We start from the raw sequence: 26,151 nt of genomic DNA on the forward strand, positions 1-26,151 counted from the left end.
AAGAAAGTGGTTCCTACTAATTTATTGATTTCTTTTTTCTTTTTTTTTGACATAGAAAGCAGAAGAAAGGAAATTAGAAACTACTGTGTGAGGGAGTGTTTTGCTTGATACCAGTATATTTTCATTTAATCCCCACAATATATCTGTGAGGTGGGTGGGTGATACTACCCTGAATTTGCAGAGCAAGAAATTGGGACTTAGAGAGGTGGAGTAAATTCCATGGAGTCACGTGGTAACAAGTGGCAGAGCTGGGGTTTATTATTAACTATATGTGCTGTTTGTTTGTGTGTGAGGAGTGTTTCTGTTGTTTTCATATATCTTACATCTAAAATGTAAAAAGAATGTTAGACATTACATTTAAATGTAAACTCTGTACATTTTAAGTAGGACCAACTACTGTTTTTAAGATAACTGAGATTGGAACCCAGATTAATTTCGTCCAAAGTTTATGCTGGGCCTTGGGGAATATAGAGGTGAATGAAACATCATCCATCATGTTGATTTTGCAGACTGATGGAAGTGGTTGACATTTAAGCTCACATACTTGTACTCTGTTAAAAGTTATGTGGGGTTCCAGATGAGAGAATGACTTATGTAATGCTAGGGAGGGTTTTCTAGAGGAGCTGGCCTTGGACTGAACCTGACTGGGAAGGAAAATGAGACCACCTGGTGGAGGGAAACAAGCCTTGGGGGGGGGGGCGGGGCGCGGCTGGTGGCTAACCTTGCACAAAGGCACGTACAGGGAGAGTGTGGCATTCTGGAACTAAAACCGGCTTTTAATTTAGGGTTTGTCTCCGTAAGGAATCAATGGCTATTTTAAAGCAGAAAAGAATGAAAGGATATAATAATAATAACAATACTAATAGTTTAAAGGAGCATTCTGAAGGAGATGCTGAGTGAGGTTGGTGTTGCAGACAACTCTGGGTGTTTTTCCTTCTTAAAATCACCAAATAATGAAGGGCTGTCTGTTGACGTGTAGTTGCTTAGTCTAAGTGACATTATTAGTTACCATAATTGCTCCATATTTAAGAAGTATCATTTAGTTTAAGGATATCTCCCAGTAAAAGCCGCCTGTTCACCCTGACTGGTGTGGCTCAGTGGGTTGGTCATTGTCCCACAGAGTGAGAGGTCACGGTTCATTGCTGGTCTGGGCACAGCCTGGGATGCAAGCCAGGTGCCTTGTGGGGGAGTGTAGGAGTCAGCCAGTCTGTGTTTCTCTCACACATTGATGTTTCTCTTTCTCCCTCCCTTCCCCTCTCTAAAAATAAATAAAATCTTAAAAAAAAAAGTCACTTATTCAACTTTCATAAAACTTGTTCTAAAGACTTGTTCTAAAATCAAGACATTTAGCTTGATTATTTTAGGTAATTTTATGTAGTAAAAAAGTAATGTTGATGGGTAGGAATACTATTCAAATGATCTTGAAATAAAAGGCATTTTTTATTATATAACTATGTTTATTATAGAAAATTTAAAAAGCAAAATAATGGCAGAGAAAACAAAGAATATCTCTAATGAATAAGCAAAGATAAACTTTTGGGGGATGTGTAACGTTGCAGTTACTAAACAAGGTTTTAATATTCAGATTCCGGAGTTCTAGTCAACCAATGGCTGTATTTAATACCTCTATTAAGAAAAATGGTTTTTTGTCCTCACATATTTTATTGACTGAATTACTACAACACAACTGAGAGTTTAGTTAATTTATTATTACAGAACATTGCGATTTTCATTTAATACCTAAGGTAGCTGCTTTAACTGATTAAAATTGTAGCCTATTAAATACTAACAAGTGGCATAATTTAAGTTGCTATTACTCCTTTCTTACTACCAATTAGACACTCTACAGAATGCTAAAGGAAAAAGGAGCCTTAAAATCTATCCATATTTGGTTTGCCTTCTTACTTTACAAGTGAGGAGACTTTTCTTCTGAGCTCTTGTTTTCAGTGACTTATTCCTATAGGTTTTCTTTGTTTCCGCTGACTTGATAGTTGGGCTTTTCTCTTGCTTAGTTCGCGCTTGATTGCAGTCCTCTCTGTCTGTCTAGGCTCTGCTTTTCCACCTCTCAGCCAGGGGTACAAAGAAAAGGGAGACCGAGGAGAGGAGATAGCATATGCCAGACAAGTAGAAAGAGCCGGCGTAGGTCTGGGTGTAATCATGCAACCAGCCTGGAAGGAAGAAATGGTTTCCATCAGCCAGGCAAACCTCATTGGTCCTTCTCAGCCATGAGCTGCCCTCGAAGAAGGGAGTCTGCTGTGCTTAGCAGTCTGTATTGTGGCCCATTAGAAAGCTAGTCTAGCTCCTTACCTGTCTTATTTTCTGCCGATGGAGGTAGGGACTCCGCCATGGACAAAAAGTCATTGTGGACCCAGAACTCATCTCTGATCTTAGAGTGGAAGTTGGAGAAAATTAGGGACACATACCACTTCATTTTATGACGACTCTTATCAGAAGGCCACTATTCTTACAAAGAAAATAACTGTGAATTCCTAATGTTTTCCAAAGGAAAAAGAATAAGAGAGCTGATTGTCTTCTTCTTTCACTGAACAAATGTTTGGGTATTTACTGTGTCCCCAGCAGTGTGCTAGGGGCTGAGGATACAGTAATGAGCCAAAGCAGATGTGGTCCCTGCCCTCACAGACTGTCTGGTTTAGCAGGGCTTAGGTGTCAGTCACAGACAGTACACCGTGACAGGGGCTAGAAAGGGAAGTTCAGGACACCGTGGGCGCAGATGAAAAGGAACTGACTGCTTGGTCGAGTTACACATTGACTAATTCGCCCTGAAATGCTCCTTCAAAGCAAGAATGGGGAGGGGTCCTTGAAATCATTTGGCTAATGGCACATACTAGAACTGAAGTGTAACACTTTTTTTTAAGCTATGTGTGGTGGCAAAGACGATTTGTGCAAGGTACCAGTATTTAAACGCTGTTGCAAAAGTCAGCCCTGTGAGAGAGGCGAATAATATCTCGATATTATGAAAACAGTTGTGACCTTACAGACTCCCTAAAAACGTCTCAGCACTTCTGGGGGGGCGGCTACTGACCACACCTGACAACTCCTTTTCTAGAAATGGTGTGCATATTATGTTTGTAAATGCAAACTGATATTATGGCTTTTGTTTTTAAAATCCAAAAAATCCTTAGAAAGTTAAAGCTGTTATTCTGATCATTGTTTAAAAAAAGGTTGGTGCTGTGTGCTAGCACAGTCTGGGTACTGCGGGCGGATGTACCGTGCACAAAATAGGTGGAAATGGCTGGCCTCGTGGGGCTTACGTTGTGTCTTTTGATTTTCATTTATATCTTGGAACATGATTTCTCGTGGGATGTGAAGACTCTATACTCCTTCTTTTGGTCTGATTGTGTATGTCTGTCTCCTGTCCTCTCTGTTCTCTTCTTTGGCTCTGATGCAGACTTGAAAATTTTTTTTAGTTGTTTCATTAGCTTAATGTTTCCTGTTCTTAATCTAACGAATGAATGTTTTATAGCCTCTTAAATTCAGCTAAGTTGAAGTTGCTTTTTACCTGACTCCATGTTTGACCAGTGACCTCAGACATTTCTTGTGGTTCAGCAAAAGAGTGGAGTGAAACTGATGAGGACAGGTCCTCGTAGTATGTTGTGATGGGCCTTTATGTACTGAGAAATAGGTGACCGATCTCCCAACTCTAGAAATTTCTAGAAAGAAGGGAGTGTGGAAAGCATCAGTACCCCTTTTATCCTTTGTCATTCTTGCCTTAGTCCCGCTAGTACAGCAGATTTACCAGTACATACATAACCTGTGCGTTATGAGACAGCAGTATTGGAAAGAGTACTGTGGGAAAAGACTAGACATGCTTGGACATTGAGGTAAATACTGCTGCTAAAGGTCAGGAGAGCACAGCTAAAAATAGTGCGAGCCGGTGGTGGTTGCTGTTAAGAAATCCCAGAGGGCCTAAAACAATTTAAGAGAAAACTGCTGATAAGCCTTTCATTTCACCTATATACATACACTTAAAGTCAGAATGTTGCTTTAGAGACATTAAAGATTAAAATATATGTAAAATATTTTCTTGTGTACAAGGATTTAGCATATTTTAGAATTGTGTCCATGTATTTCTATGCAAAATGTAATGAAATAATTTGTTTTAAATCTGTTTCTTCTACTTATATTTGATCATTGAGATGCTAGTATATATTTTTATCCTATCTCTTAAAACCCAGTTGCCATCCAGTAGGACTGTAATGTACAGTTGAGTATTCAGTTTTAGGAGTCTGTATTAGCAAATAGGTGAAATGTAGGGTGCAGGACTATGTTATTAATTAACTGTCTCATAAGAGTATTAGCTGTCATAATCAGGCTTAGACTTAAGTGGCTCCTAGGTAAGTGAAATTCAGAATTTTGCTAATATTGAAATATCCACTCTGTTTGGTGGGAATAATTAGCCTGTCCCCACCACTGAAAAGCAAAAGAACACTGTGTATTTGGCCTGATTTTATCACAGCTCTCTACTTTTTTGGTAACAGTATAAAAAAGGTGTACACAATTGCACTTTCAACTCCAAACAGTTTAATGCTTCCAAGTATATATTTTTTAAAAAAGAAATTATTGTTGGTAGTGCAGAAGCCACTGTGTGCTGTGTTAAAAGGAAACACACATAAGTTGACATTCAAGAGACTGGGTTCCTTTGTGGTCATAGCAAAGCCTTGTGCGTGGCAGAGAAAGTCGTGATGAGGTAGCAGTTCAGGGAAGTGCGTGTGCACCTGAGTGTCCACTCCGTGCTAGTGTTTCTGTGTGCAGCCCACACTGAGGGGAACGCTGTAGCCGGTGCCGACTTGCTAAGCTGCAGTCCCCTGTGAGCATTTCTTCAGTGTCCCCAGGCTCCCTGCCTCAGATTCACCTGAGGTGCATGTTAATTGTGCATCAAGCCTATTCATCCTGCATGGCTCCCAGTTGGTTCTTATGTACAAAAAATTGTTCTGCAAATTACTTCCTTATGTCTGTAGCTATGACCCATGTTCTGGGCAGAATGTCTAATAGTGTGTCCTGTGATAATTTAAAACAACTAAGATAAGGTTCCACTTCCTTCAATAGTTTTGCAAACCAGCTTTCTTAGAGTCAACACAAAAGGGATTAGAAAAATCTGTTGTTTGATATGTATATAGGATTCTAAATTCGTTTTATTAAATGTCAACATTATAAAACTATTTAGCCCTGGCTGGTGTGGCTCAGAGGATGGAGTGCCAGCCTGCGAACCAAAGGGTCGCCGGTTCAGGTCCCAGTCAGGGCACATGCCTGAGTTGTGGGGTGGGTCCCTGGTGGGGGCTGCACAAGAGGCAACCACACATTGATGTTTCCCTCCCTCTCCTCCTCTCTGTCTAAAAATAAATAAAATCTTTAAAAAATAAACTTTAACATCATTTTACAAGTTAAGCCATGCATGTTTAAGGATGAGTTTAACATCCTGTCTAAAAATTCATACCTGTAATATCTCAGGGCTTGATTGAACTCAGTTATGAATCCTTTTTATTAGGCTTACTACTTTTAAGTTTACTGTCGGGCATCTTGTGAAAACTTGACATACACCCCAAAGCTCTTGATTCCAAAGTTCCTTCATGCTAGTTCAAATTAGTGGTTGAGAATTCTGTTAAGTGATTGGCTGGGCGTTGAACCAGAACTTGGGGCTGTTGGGCTGCAGCCCAGGGGCAGACTTCCAAGGTGTACAAGACAGCGATCTTACCTCATGCCTGGGGTCACCGGAGCTGCCGGCTGGCTGGCTATCAGCAGCCTCATTGCTTGACTTTGGGTGCGCTACACAAGCGTTTCCTATACGTGCGTGATGGGGAAGTGCGCACAGGTATTTTCAGTAATCTTGGGAAATGGGGTTCAGCAAATGCAGACCGTGGTGCTTTAAAGACTGGAACTCTCCAGAGGCCCCATGATAGAAACTTGCAGTAAGGTAGGTACTGGCACCGAGCTGTGGTTTTATTAAGAGGATTGTGGTCTGTGTCAGGATTTGGAAGCTTGTTTCCTTGGCCTTGCAAAGGAATATATTTGCAAGAGAAGGAATAACCCCCTTCTTTTTTTTAAACCACACTAAGGAGCTATTTGGAATTTATTTTGTGATGTTTTTGTAGGGATTTATCAATCCTAGAAATACTGGATGAAAATAAAATTTAACGGGGCATTGTTGTTTATGGGAAAAATCACTGGATAAAGAAATTATTTACATGATTTTCCTTTGCCTGTTCAGAGTGTAACGTATCCCTCAGGATTTAGGAGACAGAGACTTCTGCTCTGCTTTCTCCCTTGCTCCTGACCTCCAGAGGAAGACCAGAAGGTCGAATTGTTTTGTTTGTTTGTCTTCCAGACACGATTTCAGGCTGTAGAGAAATTCCCAACTGATAGGCCAAGATGACTGACAGATGTAGAGGGCGTGGTTGGGCACGGGGAAGCGAGGGCTGGGTGGAGTGTTTGATATTGTACCTGAAGTGAGGGTGGGAAAGAGATGGGAACAGACCCACCATCTCATGAGGAGAACCTCTCTGTGGTAGTGGGACAGAGGCAAACTTAGTGGGATGCATTTCCATCTAGCCACTGTCCTTTCTTAGAAAACACAGATACTGCGTTGGTACAAAATTACCAGTTTCACTCCGTGGTGTTTCTGATAAGGTGTGAGGTTGGCGAACAATAGCAGGGGCACCACGTGCTGCTCCTTTAGGGACTAGTCGGCTTTAACTAAGGCTGGTGTGCAGCTGACATAATTATTTGGCCTTACAAATGGCTTTCCTTGAGTTTGTTGAAAAAATCACTTTTGTAAAGAACCTGTGCTGGATTGCGTGGAGCTTTGATATAATTTAAGGTCGTTCTTTCTATAGGGACAGCTCAGAAGGTCCTTATTTAAGGGTAAGCAAATGGAGATGTGGGTTAGAGTGACTTCCCTAAATTTTCTGTCAGTGAAGTGGAAGGAGAACGCATCTTCTGTTAGGACCTAGTGCTGGAGGCTGAGACTGCTGTTCTAGAGTTAAGTCTTGTCGGTGCGTGTCGCAGGGTGGGGCGCCGCAGCTACTCAGTAAGCTGTGGGGGGACATTCGGAGAAGAGCCTTCATCTTCTCCCTGTCCCGCAGCCCCTGGCAGAGAGCTGGCCCGGTACGTCCCTCGGTGATTATTGAGTGAAAACTGAGTTACCAAATAAATTGCTTGTGGTATTTTAAGGGAGTTTTCAAGAAGGTGATGGTGATTGATTTAAATGTGTATTAGCAGATTACGTACGTCCATCAGTTGGGAATGGGAGGCATGGGGAGAAGAGAGAACTGCATGTTTTAGTTTACAGGCAGCTAATATGGGCCCTTGGTTTTGTTTTTACATGAAACAGCATTTAGCATTTTGAGCTCACATGCCAAATGCCTTTGGATAGAAGTTTAGGAATTTCAAATAACTAGCTTACACCTGATTTGTGTGTTAGAGAACATGATGATATACTTGCTTTTTTGCCCAAGGCGCTACTGCAGCTTTCTGCAGGTTTACTTTTGTTAACAGGATCTACTAGAAATGAAATAATGTTTTAAAATAGCAGTACTTCTTAATTTTCCCACAACCTTCCAAGGAGGCTTCCATCTGGTGCCAGCTCCCAGCAAAAATACAGCGGCTGGGTGTGGGTAAGTGATGGCGTTCAGCTTACACTTAGGTCTCCTGGTTACCTGTGCCGGGAACCCCAGCACAACGCTGAAACTCACCTAGTCTGAAGCCGGCCACATTCTGAACTGTGAATTTGTCACCAAGTATTTGAGAGGAATGGGAGGGGCGAGTGGTGGGGTGCAGTGGGCTGGGCGTGGCTTGTGGAGGAGGTATGTGTTGTTCGGGAGTCATTTTAAACTTACACCCGTTTCAGTCCCTGTCACAGTTTCAGCAAAGACGGGATAAAGAATTTCGTTGCCTACTATATTATCATAACCATGGTTTTAAAAGGTGTGTAAATTACTTGCCCATATATTTGTACATTTTTTAAAAGAAAAAAGTACATTTTCAAGAAACAGTTATGATTCCTATGGGTTTTCCATTTTTTTTTTCCCTTTCTGTGTTTTATTACAATATACTGTATAGGATTAACTTGTTTTTCTTTCTCATTTCCATACAGGAAGGAGAAAAATACTGTTCAGGTAACTGATGTTCCCATTGTTGCCTAGTGTTTTAACTGAGGATCACTGTGGAAAGTTTCACTGTGTGCTAGATTCCTAATTTAAAATGCCTGTAATCTTTTATAGGAACTTCAGCTTTTGCAATTTGGTAGTGACAGATCTAACAGGTAAGTTAAAAAATGAGAATCTCATACAGTTTTGAAGATCTAAGTTTGGTTGAGAACTTACTGTTTTATAAGCAGTAAGCCTGTTGGTTGATTGAAACTAAGGACAGGCATGGAACTGCTCGGTCCTGTTGAGACTGAGGGAATCTGTAAAGCGGCGTTTCTGATGTTTCTTTGGTAGTTGCTGCTGGAGTCAGAATTTAGGACCAAATCTAATGGCCTTTGTAAGGTCCTCTGTCATTTTGCAGAGGAATGAGTCACAGACACAGAGGCTCCCCTGCAGTTCTCCCTTCCACAGAGGGCCTACGTCAGTGAGACAGTGAGAGCGCGCTATAGAGAAGGGAACTTACCTAATGTAATAATTATCATGGTCTGTTTCAGACACTGCGAGCAACTTCAGACTAAAACGTCTATGTGTAAGCTTTCGGCAGCGGTTTTAATGCTTCCTTTGACTTTTTAAAAGAACTTATAAAATTTATAGTTGCCTGATTAATATTCTCAGAATTAACAGGTAAAGATTCTACCGTGAGCTTCCTTTCTCTCACACACACTGCTAGGGTGTTGTGGGCTTTGGGAAATAAAAGGTTTGTAACTCATTAACAGTAAGAAGTATACTTTACATCACATATACTTAAAATACATAGGTGTATGTGTAAAATAAAAGTTTTACAATAAAGTGATGCATTCTGTTTTCTAATCTGTTGTAGTCTATCCTTTTTCATTAAAAAAAAAAAAGATCATGATCCAACATTGATAGCAAGACCCACACGCATGTATAGCTTTTGCCATTTAGGCAGTGGTTCTCACAAAACCAGCCGTGTCTTCTCATGCGTGGAACTCTGCATAGTTCATTGCAAGGCACGCACAAAAAGACGTGGATGTAGAACCTCTAAACACTCTGCGGTTTTGCCTGCCTTTATCATTTGCCTGAGATGCTCTGCACACTGGTGTTCGTTACCTCCCTACACTTTGGGTCTGATAGACCGAAAAGTTCCAGGGCACCACTGGACAGCCAGTGAAGGAGCAGATTGAAAAAGAAAGCAAAACAAGACAAAACTGTAATTGGGCTGTTTTCTGCACCTCACTGAGCTGGGCACTAGACGTAAAGTAGTTCTGGTGTTTGCTCTCCTTTCGCCAGCCCCTGTATTCTGCCTCGACTTTGAATCCTAGCCTGCTCTCCGGGCTATGTTAGGCTGTCCGGTCATGAAGTGCAGGCTGAATTAGACAACAGGGGAAGATGTGTGTTCGTATGTGCAAATAAGGGTTTGGTTGTATATGTGAGTAAGTTCCACCCTTAGGTACACCTAATCTAAAACTTAAAAAAAAAAAAACAAACCCTGCATTTTTTCCTCTTTTCCTTCCACTAATCTTTGTTATTAGACTTTTATACGTTGCTTTAGCTATTTGCCTTTTCTAAGTCGTAAGTTTATAGAGGTGCACACCTTATACTGTATAACTTAGTTTTTTAAAAATGATTGTGGGCAAGATCAGATCCTTTTTCTGTCTCACTTTAGGACTGAAGGAAGCAAAAGTAAGTTTTAGGTTGCATTCCTTTTTGTGGGCGATTGGATATGGTGTTGCAGTAATGTGTCCGATCAGATTCATTGAGAACTGTAGTGTGGATCATATAAAAGCTTGAGTCTGCTCCCTAGAAATATTTCTGTGTGAGCAGTCAGTCTTTTAATAGGCTTGGATTCCATGTCCAGTTAGGTGAAAAGAGGGTGGACACCAACACCTGAACTCCCCCAGTTTGCGCTCTGCTTGTGTTCAGTGTTACCAGTGGTCCCGCATATCCTCGCCTCGAGATGCTGGCCTTTAGGCCAAGTACCCTCCTGCCTTTGGTGTGGAGAGAAAATGAAGGGCCTCCAACCCTCTTCCAGAGGAAGAGATGTTGCGAAGCCCTGGACACAGCTGCAGAGCAAAGGGGTCAGGCTCACGGTTTCAGGCTGTAAAAGAGATTCCTGTTTAGGTAAAAACAGTAGTGGTTCTTTTTCTTGGGAGTGTCATAGGTTTTTGGAAATCTGATAAAACTGGATTATCTTCCCCAACCAGCAGACATACATACAGTCCCTGCTCTAATGTGCCCAAGGGGATAGAAGAACCTGTTTGGTGCACGTCTGTTGAATTACCCTGCAGTTATCCTGGACTGGTGATGAGTGTGGGGGGTGGTACAAGAATAGCACAGGCGGCATTAGTTCTTCTAAGCTAATGTTGTCTAAGCTAATGTTGTCGTTACATGTTACTATTAATCATGAGTCAGTGTTGTCTTTGATTCGCTCGCGATATGGCTGAGCTGTTACCTGCTATAGGTGGTCCAGAAAGGACGGCTATCCCAGCAAAGAAACTGGCGAGTCCCAGAACCCTGTAACATACTGAATTCCCAGACAAATCAACCTGTAGGGAATAGAACTCAGTGTTAGCCACATTGAGGGGGAATGCTGTGGATACCTGTGCCTACCAAGCAACAAATCCTGCTCTGTCATCTCAGGCTGTGACCCATGGACTCCAGGTGACCAGGATGGCCTGTGCCCTGATGCAGGGAAAGAGCTGAGGCTGATAGGGACCAGTGATATCGCTAGGCAGGCAGTGTTTTCCCTTCATTTACTAAGGAATTTTGGTTATTTGTTTCTGTTTTCAGTCTTTTAGGTGGTTCGGGAGTACTTTTACCCCAAACCTTACTGCTCTTCTCTATGAGGAAATGGAATTCACGGTCTAGCTGCCAGTGGTATTCTCGAGCCTGCCCGAGGCTGAGTTCCAGCCGTTGGTTTGTAAGATACTGTATCACGAGGAGTTCACGTCAGCTTCAGAAGGCTGGGCTTTTGCCCGAGCCTCACAGGATGTCCTGTGGCATTTACCTAAGGCTGACGTGAGGCCAGAACTTTTGCGGGGACTGCATTCTGGCACACTGGGGGCCTGGTTCTAAGAAGAACCCAGAGGTTTGTATTTCAGTTCCATTTGTGTCCAGGACTTAAGTCATTTGGGGGTAAAAATGAGGAAGAGTTTTAAAAAAAGTCCCTATTGAAATACATAGAGCTTCTCTCAACAAGAGGAGCCAGGCTGGGCAGGAAGGGCCGCCTTCCATCAGGAACACGGGTACTGTGTCTTAGAAGGAGCCAGGGAAGTGGCTGGAGCTGCAGGGGAGAGGTGAGCAGAAGCCCAACCTGGGCAACTGGTAAGCAAAATGGAATCCTGCGGGTCCCGCAGGATTTTTCTCATTTCTCTCCTGTCCCGTGTGGGCAGCCCTCTCCACATTCCAGCTCCCAAGGTTAGGTGACTGGACCAGGGCACGGCTGCAGAGTTTCTGAGGCTTGGGCATGATGGCTTTTAATTATACAATTAATGCAAAGTATGTCTTCCCTTTGGGGAGGAGCATTATATTTTTCTCCTTGCTTCTGCTAAATGGTTTGACGATGTTAACGAGCATGTGTACTCACCAGTACGGGAAGTATCAGTGCCAGGTAACCACCAGAGAAAATGGCAAAGAAGACGGTGTAGGTCATGAGCAGTGGGAACGTGGTGGCCAAAGGAGCAAGCAGGTTAGTGATGCCGCAGAGGACCAGGTAGAACTTGTGGTAATGATACCTTCTGGTCCAGTTTTGATCAGCAACCCATCCAGAGAGAATCTGACTGACTGTCTCAGTGATACCTGGAACAGTTTTGAAAAGGTCTGAGGAAACCCTAATTCCATTTTCCTAGCCCCTTTGAAAATGTGAATACCTAAGACGTGTTTTCCTAAGTCCTCTTGAGGCTGGGACACAGGAGGGGAAAATGCTTTCCTTTGTCTCTATAGATCTTATCATTTACTTACATAATCCAAATACATAAAATACCAAAAAGTTCGCACCACCAAGCTGGAATCCCTGGTTACAGAGAATCCTGGACTCAGGAAGCCTTCCTCAGAGTGACTTGTAGGTGAGGAAGTGTGATTTCTTCAAGGCTGGTTAGGCCCTCGGGTCTGTATCTGGGGAAGTCAGAGGGTCATGGGGTGGGTGGTGACGAGTATAAATAATAAAGGCTGATATTTTTTAAAAAACGTCAGGACTCCTTACATTTGCGTACTTGAGGTTTGATAAGTCCTCCTCCAAAGTTTGTTTTGCTTGATTTGAAAATGTGTAGGAAATCTGGAAATGGGAGATTATATTTTGAACACTGGGGCTGTGATGTAACTAGAATAAAATGTAACCCCGTTTTTGCTCAATTTCATGATAATAAAACATTCTTGATCATTTACACTGTTAAAAGCTCACGTGGTGGTCAAACACCAAGAGATGAGCATGAGCTGCAGTTTTAAATTTCAGATCCTTGCTACGGTTCAGACATCAACTGCTACCCACACGAAAGGAAGTAAAAATACAGAACACTACCATTTCTGTGCATCTTAGGATACACGCTCGGTCTTTATGTTACGTGGGTTTGTTCCATTGGATAGCTCTGATCTGACCCAAATGGACACACTGACATCTCGGGAAGTTCTCTGTGTGCGTGCATACTCTTGGTCTGGGGCAGACACCTCTGCAGTTGGAAATGAAGCGCAGTCGGTTTGTGAGGGCTTGGTACACGGTCTGGCAGGAAAGTAGCAAGAGGGCAGTCAGCTTGAGCTGCTGACCATTTCCAGGTAACAGAGCAAACTGGTTCCATTTCATCCTTGCTCACTTTTTTAGACTTCCTCTTTTATCAGGTGAGAGCCTGGACTGGATCAAGCATCCTGTTCCCATATATTTTTATGCTTAACTTTTTATCTTTTAACTTACATTCTAACTTATTTTAAATATTAGCCGATCCCATTAGTGACTAGCCTCAACAAGCATAATTACGTCTTACTATGAGTTCAAGGGGAAAAGTAGCTACAAATGTTAGTAGAACACTGTTGAATGCTCACAGTGGGCCAGGCACTATGCTAAACCTCATATGCTTGTTTAATCCTAATGGCCTTACCAGGGTGTGTACTATTATCCCTGTGTTACAGATGAGGAAATTGAGGCACAGAAAAGCATGTGACTTGCCCAAGGTAGCACAGCTCAGAAGTACAGAGCAAACAGTTGAACCCAGTCTAGCCACAGAACCAAACCTTTCAACCACTGTGCTAAGCGCTCTACCTAGAATTTCTTTTGCTTCCCTAAGTGGCAGTTGCCACTAAGCACTAGCTTTTAAAAATACAGTATTTTCCACCCTCGCTGGCTGGCGTGGCTCAGTGAATTGAGGGCTGGCCTGTGAACCAAAGGGTCGCTGGTTCAATTCCCAGTCCGGGCACATGCCTGGGTTGTGGGCCAGGGCCCCAGTAGGGGGCATGTGAGTGGCAACCACACATTGATATTTTCTCTCCCTTTCTCCTTCCCTTCCCCTCTCTTAAATAAGTCTTTAAAAAAAAATTACAGTATTTTTCAACTAACAATGCCTACTGGGTCAGACGGGCACCTGTGAAAAACTACTAAGGCCTTTCTTATTGGTTGAGTGTGAGGTTGAAGTAGGCTTTTTTACCTGCAACAGAAACAAGGTAGGAGGCGTCCATTATGTCAATCCCCAGTGATTTGGCTCTAGCTACCAGATGGAAGGTGGGGACCATATAAGCCAACTGACTGAAGAGAAAAGACCACGTGAATATGCAGAAGAAAGGATTCTTCAAAAGAGAAATATCACAGAGTTGTTTACAGCTCCACGACATAGCCTTTTGCTCGAAACTTTCTTCATTTGTTACTAGGAACAGCCTGTTCCTGTCTGGCCCGTCGTCAACCTCTTCGTTTTGATCTTGTGAGTCTGTTGGATTTGTACCGGCTGACCCCGCCTTGTGCACAGCGCTGTCCCTGGCTGGAGACGCTTGTGTCACACTGCAGTGGGACGTGTCTGGCCCGCATGCCTCCAGGCCACTTGCAGACAAACTGCTCCCTTTATCTTTCACATCCAAATTGTTCTCGCTTGCGATGTGGATGGGTCTCAAGAGCATACTAGAAGGCACCAAGTTCAGTATGATAGCTCCGAATAATACAAGGGCACCTAAAGAGAGAGAAATTGAGAAGTGAAAAATTACCTCTCATTTCTTCGAGCCTAGAGGCTGTGTCCATAGGTTCAGGAGAGCCTGCCACTAAATGCGCATAGTGCAATAATTCCTTAAGATGCTGTACTTTGTCCCCTGATTTTAACAAAGTATTCAGATGTGATGACTTAACTGTTAGTCACACACACTGCTGTGTGAAAATGGTGTCCTTTGTAGATACAGTACCAGAAAGTGGCCCCAGTAGGTGGCGTGGAAGGAGGCAGCGTCATTTGTGCTAAAGGAAAAGTGAAGAAGGGTTTTCTTGGGGTAAGGGGAGAGATTTCAAATGTGGGACAATTACATTGTGTCTTAAATAGGGATTTTAAATATTCCAAGTATAAACTTGGGCATAATAAAACAGGACTTGACGATGGAGTCATTGGGAAGCTGCCGTGGAAGAGGGGACAGCCTTTCATCTCATGACATTTTTAATTTCCTTGAAAGAAGACAGGTTCCAGCGTCGCCTTTGAAGCTGAGTAGGTGCTTGGTTTCAGCGTGGCCTGCCAGCGCTGTGGCTTGGGTGCGGTGCTTCCAGACACAGACTCGCTGCAGTTCTGCGCTCTGTGATGGTTTTGTCAGCGGCGCCTGTTCACCACGTCACTGCTGGTAGTTTCTTACTTAGGAAAGGGCAGATTCAACAAAACTGCTTTGGGATACATGTCTGTCTAGAAAGAGACACATCCGTACATATGTGCGTTTCATTTTTCCAGTAATGTAAGAGTACTTAATCCAATTATTTTTATCTAAGGCACAAAGAAAATTGTGGAGTGAACAATTTTCATTCATTTGTGAAAATTTATAGTTGACGGTATATAAAAGACTTAAATATTAAGGAGCATAATCTTCTTTTTACCCAATTCTTTCTCTTTTTTTTGGTTCTGTTTTAGTGAGGGTGATGGAAAAGGCATTTTTTAAAATGCAGCTTTTTTTTCTTAAAGGGAAAATTTGAAAAAAGTGCTTTGGTGGTGGAAGAGAGGGGAAAAGGGGTATCCTTGTCTCCCCAGGAGTATTGCTTTCCCTGCGGGGGGTTTCAGTGCCCTCAGAACCCCCCTGGCTGAACTTGGAGTTGCCTGTGTGGCTGGCAGAGCCTGCAGGTAGTTCAGGTTCCCTCCTGTGGATTCTCCAAGGGGGAGGAGCATGTTTCCTTTAGGAATTATTTCCACTCTGGCTCCAAACATCTTCACTTCCAGTCATCAAAGGGAGAGAGCTGAATAGGAAATGGTGCAGAATTCATAGGTCAGAAATTTAGAATGACTCACCTGTCCAGTCATATAAATCTATCAAAACTTTTGCAAAAGGTGCCAAGAGAAATGTCAGCCCCATCCCTGAACGGGCAATGGCTGTAGAAAGTGCTAATCGTTTTTTGAAGTATTTGCTAATTACCAGCAGAGCTGTTTGGTACAATAGAGCAGAACCCAAACCTAAAAAAATAAAAAAAATAAAACATAAGTTGGAATCAAATGAAGTGCCATGGTGCCAGACCAGGTATTCTCCTGGACCCGAGATAATAAAGCTAGGCCTTTTGGACCCACAGACCATGAAAGGTTTCTAGTTCCCTTGTTAGAGCCTTTTTGCAGGGGACTCACCAGGTAAAAGTCCCATAGTCACAAAAAGGAAGGGGATGCTCGTAGCCCAGCTGCTGATCATATATCCACCGGAAACAAGAAAAGCCCCAAGGAGGGAAGTAGTTTTCTCTCCATATCTCTCGCCGATGATGGAAACCAGGGGCCCTGGGGAAAAGAAAGAAAGGCCAGTACTAGGTGAGTGTGCTGTGGCCTCCTTTACCTCCTGACGTGCAGCTGAAGTGAGCAGCCACAGGTAAACAGGAGGGTTCTGCTTGGGAGAGCTTTATGTCCTTCCAAAAGGTCTCCGTATTGGGTTTCTGACCATTCCCAGTCCCACGTTATTTTGCTTTTAGGAAGAAGAGGGTGTTCGTTTGTTTTAAGGAAAGGACTGTAAATATGCAGGTTTGGAGGGGAATGTTACTGAAAACGCATTGCAAAACCTCCACAAAATGAGATTGCGTCTGGTGACCTATGACTATAACAAGCTTTGCTCATTAGTCACCACATGGTAGCTCCACACGGAACTAAAGGAAGAGGAGGTGGCTCTGCATTTGCTTTGAGTAGGTTAAGGCGACCAGAGCAGGACGCCAGGATCGGACTGCCCAGCGAGAGACGGGCTTGCTGAGCCCTGGTTAAGGCCCTGTGGAAGGGAACAAGCTGTGAAACATTCAGCGATGGAATTAAATAGTTGGATTCTTTAACTTGCTTTGCTTGAGCTCTAATTTTTCCAACCCTGCCAAGTCAAGTAGAGGCTAAACACTGCAAGTTTTGATTTTGCTCAGCTTTGCACATTAACAAATGAGCCTGAGTCAGCAGTGCCTCAGTTGTGAATGGCAGATGAGTCTTGGCATTGCCTGCCCTCTGTGATCCCACTCCTTGGACAGCGAGCTTATTGCCAGCTTCATACCTCCAGAAAAACTGAATGATGCCATGATGGAGCCGATCCACCCAGTTTGCTCCGAGGTGCTTTCAAATTCTTCTTGAAAAACCACAAAGAAAATTGCAAAAGTCTTGGTCATTCCCAACACAAACATGTTTACCTAAAAGCAGACCAGAGTCCCAGTCAGGTAGTGAGCAAGCCATTACAGAGGAGGTTACAACCGTTTGAGGTTCTGATGCCCCCAGCATTTACCAGGTCGTCGGGCAAGTCCTCGTATATCTGGTATTTTGTGGGGTGGTCATCCCCTAAGGGTTTCTCTAAGTACTTGACATGGAAGTGTCTCATTGAATCATTACGAGGCTATGGGATAGATATGTCACTGTCATAGTAGAGGTCAGGAAATTGAGGTTTAGAGAGCTTAAAAGTTGCTGAAGACAGAAGTGCTGGAGCTGAAATTTGAACCCAGAGAGACTGACTCCGGACCAACCACTACCCTACTGTTTTGTTACAATAACATCAGTGAAACAGAACCAAGTCCATTTACCTTTGTGAGAGAAGCGTGTTGGGCCAAAAGATGAACTGTTCCTATCAGTTCTTAGGTTAGCTTTGCTTTAACTCAGCTCTTGAGCTGAGTACCGCCCCTCCTCACTTGACATATAAATAGGGTAACTATATAATTTATCCAAACTGAAACACTTCTGAGAGCCTACAGGACCTCCGTTAATTTGTGCCAGGGGAACCAGAATAAACGAGGTCACCTGGTTGTGTCATGTGCCTTTCCTTTTCTTGTGCCCCACCTAACCCTCCTTGTGCATCACCTCCCCCCTCCACTAGGAGGAGCACTCCTTTGAGGTCAGGTTTTCTTTGGTGCTAACATTTGTTTCTTGGAACTCTGACTAGCCTGGGGCAGTGAAGAGCCTGGGGCAGGGCTCGGGAGGGAGGTACTGGAAGGGAAGCCACCTCTTCAGATGCTAAAGTCACTCTGTTCTCAGGGATTTCCTAGCTTCCCATTTCTTTTTCTCAGTGGCCTTGGTTTTTCAAGGTGACTTTCTCTGCTCTCAGCCTGTCCATGCATTATTTAAGAATCACAGAACTTGCCCCGGCTGGTGTGGCTCAGTGGGTAAAGTGCTGGTCTGAGAAACAAAAGACCACCGGTTTGATTCCCACTCAGGGCACGGGCCTGGGTTGCGAGACAGGTCCCCAGTAGGGGATGTGCAAGAGGCAACTGATTGATATCTCTCTCACACATTCATGTTTCTCTGCCTCTCTCCCTTTCCCTCTCTCTAAAAAGAAATAAAATTAAAAAAAAAAAAAAAAGAATCTCAGACTCTGAGTTCTCTTTGACTGATTTCACTTTCTCTGTCCACCTACTGAAAAGTCCCCCGTGAGTCTGTATTCATCTCACTTTATCTTCTACCTGCCCCATAGACAGTCATTCGCACGCCCGGTTTTTATTGCCACCCTGGAGAGTGGGGTAGACGTTACTGTTCTGCAGAGTCAGCCTTCTTGGCCTGGCTCCTGGCTCCACTTCCTACCAGCCGTGTGACCTTAGGCAAACTCTTTCACAGAAGTTAAACTTCCTCTTTTGTAAAGCGGAGGTGAAGTAAAGGTTAGCTAGCTCACGGGACTGTGGAGATTGAGAAAGTTCTCATAAAGTACTTAATACTTTATTCTGGGGTTAAACCCTGACAAACCCATCCTACATTGAAAATATCCTTACTTGAAGATGCATTGAAAACCCCTAACCTCCTGGACATCATAGCTTAGCCTACCTTACAGGTATGTCAGAACGCCCACAGGTGGGCACAACCATCTAACAAAAAGGCTATTTCACAACAAGGCATTGAATTGTCTTGTAATTTATTACTGCTTTTTCAACATCGAAAAGTTGAAAAATCATTAACTCAAACCATCATAATTCGGGGCCCATCAAGTAGCACTTAATAGTCAAACTGTTCCCTCCTACTGTATTATCTTGTGCAACTGGTGTCCTTTCCCAAGAGTTTCAGACTCATTTGTATAACCATTTACCACATCTCGCCAACTCAAGGCGACTCATCGCAAATGAAAACCTTGCCCATCCCCCAGGCCCATTTTTCCACCCCTCAGTCAAGTCTGAGCCTTGCTGCTCTCAGCCACCTCATCCCTTAACCCCTACCTGCTCAGTAACCAAGACCTGCCCCTCTATCCCCTGCTAGACTCTTATTTCAGACTAGTGTTACCTCTCATCTGCAGTCAGGGGCCGAGAATCCAGGGTGGTGCTCTGAGGCTGCAGAAGTTGGGGGTGGTGAGGAGGTGGTCTCTCAATATATTTTCCCCATTCTGATGTTGGTAGAAGCTACCAGTGTCTCATGATGTAGTGCCAACAGTGCTGTGGACACTGGGGCTACATATCCAGAATGAACAGTATTTTACCAGGCCCTCGTTCAGACAGCTTGTAGTCAGAGTTCCCAAAGGTGTTGCTACCAGGCAATGGGGCTGCCAGAACCTCGAAGGCCCCAGTCTTGTTTCTCCCGGTTCCAAATACTCGGAGTGGTGACTGCGTCCTATCATCAGCCAGGAACACTGCAGTGAGGTCCCATGCCGGAAAATGTCCTTCCTCTTTTTCTGTGCATGTGGGTTCTGGGCTGGCATCTGAAGGCGGCTGGCATCTGCATCCTGAATTCGGCTAGCCCCTGGGCCCCCCAGTTCCAAGCCTATCCTTTCTGTCCCATCTTTGCAGTCTGGGCAGCAGCAAGTGGACATGACTTGTCTCTAATCACTGAGCCTGCGTCTTCCACTGCGGAGGCCGAGGGAGCTGAGGTCCGCCTTGATATCTACCCTGCTTCCCTCCCTTGACTTGTAACCTTCCAACTTTCTGTTCCACTCAAAGATATTTTTTTAAATGTCCCCAAGGTCTGGATTTTCCCTTATTTAAGCAGACTAGATATGTCTGCATTCATCCCATGCTTCAGACCAAGGTGGCGGGGGGTCAGTCCTGTCGGGGGGCCTACACCAGACATCATCAACGGGCTCACCCCGACACAAAAGCTCTTAGAAGCTGTCCTGCAGCCCAGTCATTTCCTCCACCCCCACCCCACCCCATAAGAACTTCCTCACCCAGATCATTTTAATTAGTATATTGTCTTGGGGCTGGGTGGGCCACAGGGGCTGCTTTTGAATACAGAGCATCAGGCTTTGTCAGAAATTGTTTAATAGCAAATTCCCGACCACTCTGGGTCCCTCGCTAGCATCACTTAGCTCGTCCTGACCCTCACAGACAAACTAAGGAGTAGTCAGGCTGTCTCCACTTCCTCTCATCCCAGCACCCCGCGGGACTGGCTCTCATCCAGGTTATCAGAGGCTTCCCTGTGGCTACACGAAGAGCCCATTGTCATTTCTATGCTGTCCGACTTCTCAGCAGCATCTGCTCCTCGTTCTCTCTGGGACATTTCTGCCTCCGCTTCTGTGACACTGCATTTCTGGGTCTCGCTGACTTCTGCCTGCTTCTGGGTTTCCTCTGTGGGTGACTCCACCCAATCCCTAGACATCGATTTCCCCAGGGGCAATTGCTCTTTCCCCCGCTCCCTGGTGAGTTGACCCACCCTGCCCCAGGGTTCAAACCCCCGGGGATGCCGATGACTCACAATTTCAGGGTGCAGATCCGGGCCCCACATGCACACCAACTGTGCTGTACCCACTGGTTATGCCACATGTCCCCCAGACTAAAATCAAGCCATCCAAGCCATCTGCTGATTCCCCCCTTCTGCCGATGTCCCCCAGCTCAGCAAAGGGCATCCATCATCCTCCGAGCTGCCCGAGCCAACAACCCGGGGCTCCCTTTCTCCCTGAACTTCGGTTACTCTCCAAGCCTCATAAACCTTCCTCCTCAATATCGCTCAGACCTGTACTCTCCCTATGCCCACGGCTACTTCCGTAATTCACCTGGATTATTGCAACATCGCTCCCGTGGACCTCCCTGCCTCCAGGCCTGTCCCCCAGCAATCCATTATCCCCACTGCAGCCAGAGCTGTTTTCCTGGGAAGCGAGTCTGATCCCATCACTCTCCTGCTTTGTTAATTAGCTCCTCAAGATAGAAACCCAGGTTCTTAACACTGTCATCCATGTCCCCTGCCCATCTCTCCAATTCCAGCACTTACTGCCTGCCTTCTCGTTTATTCACAGTCTGCCCATCAGTCCATCCACACCTCCACCAACAGATATTTACTAAGTACCGACTGGGTTCCAGGCTATTTACTAGGGCCTGGGCTTACAGTGGCGAGCATACAGTGGCAAGCAGACATGGTCCCTGCCTCACGCAACATCCAGTCCCGTGAGACAGGCAACACTAAAACGGTCATGCCAGGATAGGAAGTGTGGTAACTTAGAACCAGCCCTTTCTTAAAATGCAGGGAGCTCCCATAGAACATTCCGTCTGATTTTCAGGAGCTCATTGATTGCAGAGAAGGATACTTGTAACGCATGCTGCCACCAATGCAGAGTCATCTGTCCACACCACCACCACGGGCGGGTAGCCAGAGTTCACCGTAAACATTTTGAGGACCTAGCTTATTCTTCATGCTTTTTATAAGCAGCATCACACCCCCCAAAAATGGGACATGGATTATTAATCTGGTTATGAGGCTGTTTTTCTTACCTGCCAATAAATCGGTTAAAGAACTCCCTATCCCAGAGGATAATGTAGGAAAAGCCGGGGTGGTTACTCGGGGGGGGCGGGGGGGGGGGGAGGTGGGAGATCCTCACCACCAGAGCCTGCTCTGCAAAGCCTGTGCTTCGGGAGCTGGCCCAGCGCAGGAAGGGCTCAGACTTAGGGCGCCCTTCCCTTCTTTCTAGGAACACGGAGGTTCCACATTTTTTGGTCACCAGGCTAATGTCCCACCAACGTTCATCCGGTTAGGAGTTTGTATTGTCTAAGTCAGGCAGGGGCCTCTGCCCCTACTTTCCCTTCTCTGGCACCGACGGGGAGGCATGTGCTTTCCCGTCGTCCTGTGCTGTCCACATCATGGACTACAGGACATTTGCAGTTGCTAGGACCTGCACTCCCCTCCCCGTGAGCTACTACTGCAGGGCTGGGGCCAGGCTGCGGAGGGAGCGATCGGGAGGGAAAGGGTCTCTGTGTGATTTGGGGACCCAAGAGGGACTGTGGAGCTAGTGCCACTCTGCAGGGCTGTTTGGGGCAGAGCTGTGGTGAGATCCGCCGGTACTCCAGAATGGCGGTCAATGCTGAACTGTCAGATTGCCACACTCTTAATTAACCCTGAGAGCCTCTGGGAGGAGGAGGGAGAAAAGCTCATTAAAAAAACCTAGAGCCCAGTCCTGTTGCTTATGGATGAAGGAGGAAAATCTAGGCTGCTGTTTCAGAAACTGCATCCTCTCCCTTTCCAGACATGTCAGAAACACACATGGGGGCATCTGTAGTGGCTGGTGGGGGAGGGGTGGGAGGCGGGCAGCAGGCAGGACAGAGAGGGGACCGGCCTGTCCCCATGAGGGAAGGAGGTAGCTGCCAGCCATCCACACGCTGGGCTGCACTGGCGACCCCGCCCCCAAAACACTTTCTCACACTTCCCAGGGCTGCTTCTGGGGAGGCTCGATGTGTCATGGTCCCCAGGCCTCACTGCAGAGCAGCCAGGGCAGAGCCGTTGGTGGCGAGCGCAGGGGAGGAGGACACCAGCGTGGGAAGGCTTCCGCTTGGGCTCAAGATGGACGACTTCAGCCTTCTGGGTTCCCTGAGGGCCACTGACTTGAGCGACCATTGGCAGTTTCTGGCCTTGCTCTGCCCCCCTTTCCGTTCAAATGCCAAGGATTTCAGAACGATCTTGTGAGGCCGCTCGGAGCCTTCCCCCAGAGCGCTGTCTTTCTGGCCGTAGGAGAGGGAAAGCAAATCCTTACCAGGAAGAAGTGAAGCACCACCATCCAGCCCCAGCCTCCATCCAGGGCCCTGGTGTAAGGAGAGGCCTTCCCCGCCCTCCTCAGCATGGCGCTGGGTCCGTTTTAAGTGCAGAAGATCCCTGCAACAAACCCAAGACGCAGCTGTTCCACTTGGCAAGAAACAGATCGAAACGTTTCAACTTTGTTTTCCTCTGTGGTATAAAACCACTTGTACCATAATTTTTTTTATTAGCCTCCCCCCTTTAAAAATAGAGGGTTTCCTCTGGTTTTAAAAGTTGTTCATTGACTCTCTAATCTCAGCCTCACAAATGCATGCAGGACTTTGGACCACCTTTGGGGACTTCTCTGCAGGTCAGCAGTCCGGCGTCAGCTGGCAAGTTCACGCGGCTTGACAGTTCCCTCAAAGCATGTCCTTCGTGCAAAGTCTGCTGATTCAAACGCCCCGATCCCTGCTTATTCTGTAATCACGGTGCAGGCAGAAGCTTGGGAGAAGGAAGAAAAGGCTAATGATAGGCTGTGATTTGAGGGACTTTGAAGCGAGTTTGAATGGCAGCAAGGTGACCACTCAGTTTATCTCAGGCAGGAGTTTCAGAGGAGTTAAGACCACAAAGGTCTTAGGAATTTCAAAGGAGGTCAGACCGCAGAGTCTGACCTCCCCAGTGGTGGGGGCGGCCACTCCTGGCACTGTCCTCCGTGTCCTCTGGGTGAGCTGTCGACTTTAGAGAAATAAAAAGGGCGGGTGCCTCGGGTTTAGGAATTCCATTTACAAAGCACTTGCTACAATGAAAATGTTCCGAGGGACTAAATGGACATAACAATGAAATGCAGTAACTTCCTTGAATGGACCCTGGACCAGGAAAAAAGTGGCGAAGGAAGGGGGTCCAGCATTCTTTATTTGCCGCTGTCTGGCTGGCAGACAGGCTGTTTCTCACGGGAAAGGAGGATCCGCCAGCCGGCACGTGGAATGGCCGTGTGGTGAGCCGGCTGGGCTGGGAGACGAGCTGGCAGATTGTTGAAAACATTCCAGAAAACCAACCCCAACACACAGTCCTATCCTCGTCTTACCTTCGATGTGGTGTTCAGCAAAGGAATCCTCCACAGGCAAGACACTCTGGGGAGAAAAATAAACTACAGTTTTCTAGAACGTTACTTTTTCTAAGGCCGTTCACAGTGCAGAGCTATGAAAATGAAAACAAGTGAGCACGTGAGAGCCAAGGTCAGGCCACGGCCAGTGGACTTTACTTCCTGAGGGCCCTCCCACCACCCACCCTGACCCGGGGGTAGAGGGTTCCACCGTGGACCAGCGTCGGAGTGAAAAACGAAGTAGAAAATCCAAGGAGCTCGTTACAGAGGTGGCTCTGGGGCTGCGGTGGCCTGCTGAAGCAGATCCAGATGTAAGCCTGCAGACGCTGCGAGGCGGAGAAACCTGAATCTAGGCACAGACCATCACAAACAGCCAACCAGGCTTGAGGAGCGACAGCCGGTCAGTCATTTCCTTGCTTTGCCTCTCCCCAAGCTGTCCGTGGGGTGCTTTTAACCAAGTCCTAGCTACGTCTGGTTTGGTGCTGCCTGATTCAATTCAAATTGAATTTTGCTCAAATAAATTCCTTCGAGTCTTAATATGCCTCAGTTTACTTCTTAACACTATGGTCAAGGCACAGAACGGGACTCCAGGACTCTGACACCTGTGCCTCTGCCATACCTTGGGGACCTTGGGGACCTCGGGACGTGCGTGTTTTGCAGGAGACACGCCCCCTCCCAGAGTGACAGGTTCATTTCCTGGGCTGCAAACGGCATGCTCAGAAGTTCAGCCCATTTGTGGGGCCTTTTGTGTATGCGCGAAAGAAAGGACTGGGGAGTAAGCCGGAGTTCTGTCAGGGTGGACCCCTGGGGGCCCAGATACTGTTACCAAAACAGGCCCCTCCCCCGGCATCTTTCTGCACTGTGGTTCTTTGCCCACCGCTCTTAGGAACTGTGGCTCTCAGTGCCAGAGTTTGGTAAAAAGGAAAGGAACTGTTTATTCAAAAGTTATACAGGTTTCGAGTAATGGCGGAATGTCGCTCTTAAAAATCTCAAAGTCCCTTCAAACACCCACAAACACCCACACACAGTCCTGCCTTCCCTGCTTTGCCCAGTCAGGGGTGCCGCATCCCAGGAAAAGAAATAGAGGTCTGTAGCGCTGCCAGACTCCCGGTTCCTCCCGGGTGTCCCTGCTCTGCTGGCAGGTCTCCCGCGGTCCCCAGCAGCATCAGCTGTGTCGCCGAGATCTCCAGTTCTTAATCCACGAGGCACCTCCTTGTGGCCCGCCAGCCAGAGTCCCTTCACCCCTTTTCTTCCTGCAGGGTCTCCCATTGTCCTCCACCTCACATTGTCTCCTGTGCCTGTTCCTGTTGCAGTTCCTCGAGGTGGCCGCCTTTAGTTTAAATCCCAGCCTGCAACCTTCTCCGTAGCCCGGTTTCCTTCACCTCCCACAATCGACTACACCTGCCAGCACTCCCGCACCTTCTGCCTTTCTGGGCTGCCACAGTGAGTCCGGGCAGGTGTGGCACTGTGGCGTAGTCCCACAGGTGTGATAAGGGGAGCTGCCTCCCAGTTATATCTGGGTTTAAGTACTGAATACCTTCTGACTCCACTCAGGCTGCAAGCTAGCCTACTGTGGATATGCAAAATAACCGTTTTGCATACAAATATGAAGACTAGTCTGTTATTGATATGCAAAGTAACTCTTTGGCCCTGCTCCAGGTCTCCCTACGCCCAGCCAGGCTTGTAGGGGGGATGGATATCCTATATTCTTGGGCACCCCAAGTTCTAGACACCATTACAAATCCCCTCTTTGGAGGTCCCTGGAGCCCCCCAGCCTACACCTCATTACAGTTCCAGGCCCCATTTTAATTTCTGTTTTTTATACTTGATAACCTTCCAAACACCTCCCAGAGAAGAGGTATCCTTGAATTTTAATCAAACTTTTTCCTTATTGCATTTTGGAAATGGGTAAGGCTGAGTCTCCTGGAAAACTACTGGGATGATTCAGCTTTCTCATTCCATTTCCTTCTGTTCCACCCTCCACTTCAAAAAAAAAAAAAAGTCAACAGGAAATTGCCTTTCATCTCCCCAGCACCAGCATCCCAGGTTTCTACCCAAAATGTGTTTTAGACCAAAGTGTGTTTTTCTGGTTATAGCTGGAAAGTCTGCACATATTTATGCATGTTCCTTTTCATTTATTTTTTTAAAATCCTCACCTGTGGACATTTTTTTCATTGCTTTTAGAGAGGAAGGGAAACATCAATTCCAGGGAGAAGTATCAATTGTCTCCTGTACACACCCAAACCGGGGATCGAACCTGCAACCTAGGTATGGGCCCTGACTGGGAATCGGACCCTCAGCCTTTCGGTTTTGGGGCGATGCTCCAAGCACCTGAGCCACAATGGCCAGGGCTATGCATGGTCCTTTTAAAAAGTAAGAGGCTCTCAGGCTCTTAAAGCCAGACTCTCTACTTTTTGATGAACAGGGC

General features: G+C 45.9%; 1 protein-coding gene across 4 annotated transcripts; it reads right to left on the bottom strand.

Moving 5' to 3' along the window:
- Nucleotides 1-897: 897 nt before the first annotated feature.
- SLC16A4 (solute carrier family 16 member 4) lies at nucleotides 898-24,387 on the bottom strand. Of its 4 annotated transcripts, none has more exons than XM_045203722.2 (11): nucleotides 24,343-24,387; nucleotides 23,706-23,818; nucleotides 22,972-23,122; nucleotides 22,641-22,759; nucleotides 16,779-16,911; nucleotides 15,893-16,036; nucleotides 15,566-15,727; nucleotides 13,754-14,266; nucleotides 11,710-11,921; nucleotides 10,576-10,669; nucleotides 898-2,168 (listed from the first exon to the last, which is right to left on the bottom strand). In XM_045203722.2, exons 4-11 carry the CDS (start codon nucleotides 22,725-22,727, stop codon nucleotides 2,044-2,046), a joined length of 1,470 nt encoding a protein of 489 aa, XP_045059657.2. In that variant the 5' UTR covers nucleotides 22,728-22,759; nucleotides 22,972-23,122; nucleotides 23,706-23,818; nucleotides 24,343-24,387; the 3' UTR covers nucleotides 898-2,043. The 4 variants fall into 4 exon arrangements, 3 of the variants coding, with proteins under 3 accessions (XP_045059657.2, XP_071075838.1, XP_045059660.2); XR_006656859.2 differs by lacking the exon at nucleotides 24,343-24,387 and adding an exon at nucleotides 2,308-2,386 and having other exon boundaries at nucleotides 2,048-2,168; nucleotides 23,706-23,893; XM_045203725.2 differs by lacking the exons at nucleotides 898-2,168; nucleotides 24,343-24,387 and adding an exon at nucleotides 10,210-10,221 and having other exon boundaries at nucleotides 23,706-23,893.
- Nucleotides 24,388-26,151: the final 1,764 nt, after the last annotated feature.

This window comes from Desmodus rotundus, chromosome 12 (assembly GCF_022682495.2).
Source record: "Desmodus rotundus isolate HL8 chromosome 12, HLdesRot8A.1, whole genome shotgun sequence".
NCBI classification, from domain to species: domain Eukaryota; kingdom Metazoa; phylum Chordata; class Mammalia; order Chiroptera; family Phyllostomidae; genus Desmodus; species Desmodus rotundus.

Coding starts and splice junctions, on each gene's coding strand:
- SLC16A4 (XM_045203722.2), bottom strand. CDS start 22,727: ATGCTGAGGAGGGCGGGGAAGGCCTCTCCTTACACCAGGGCCCTGGAT. Junction 16,912..22,640: donor TGGTGCTTCACTTCTTCCTG/GTAAGGATTTGC, acceptor GTCTGCTTTTAG/GTAAACATGTTTGTGTTGGG. Junction 2,169..10,575: donor TTCTGGACCACCTATAGCAG/GTAACAGCTCAG, acceptor TCTTCCTTCCAG/GCTGGTTGCATGATTACACC.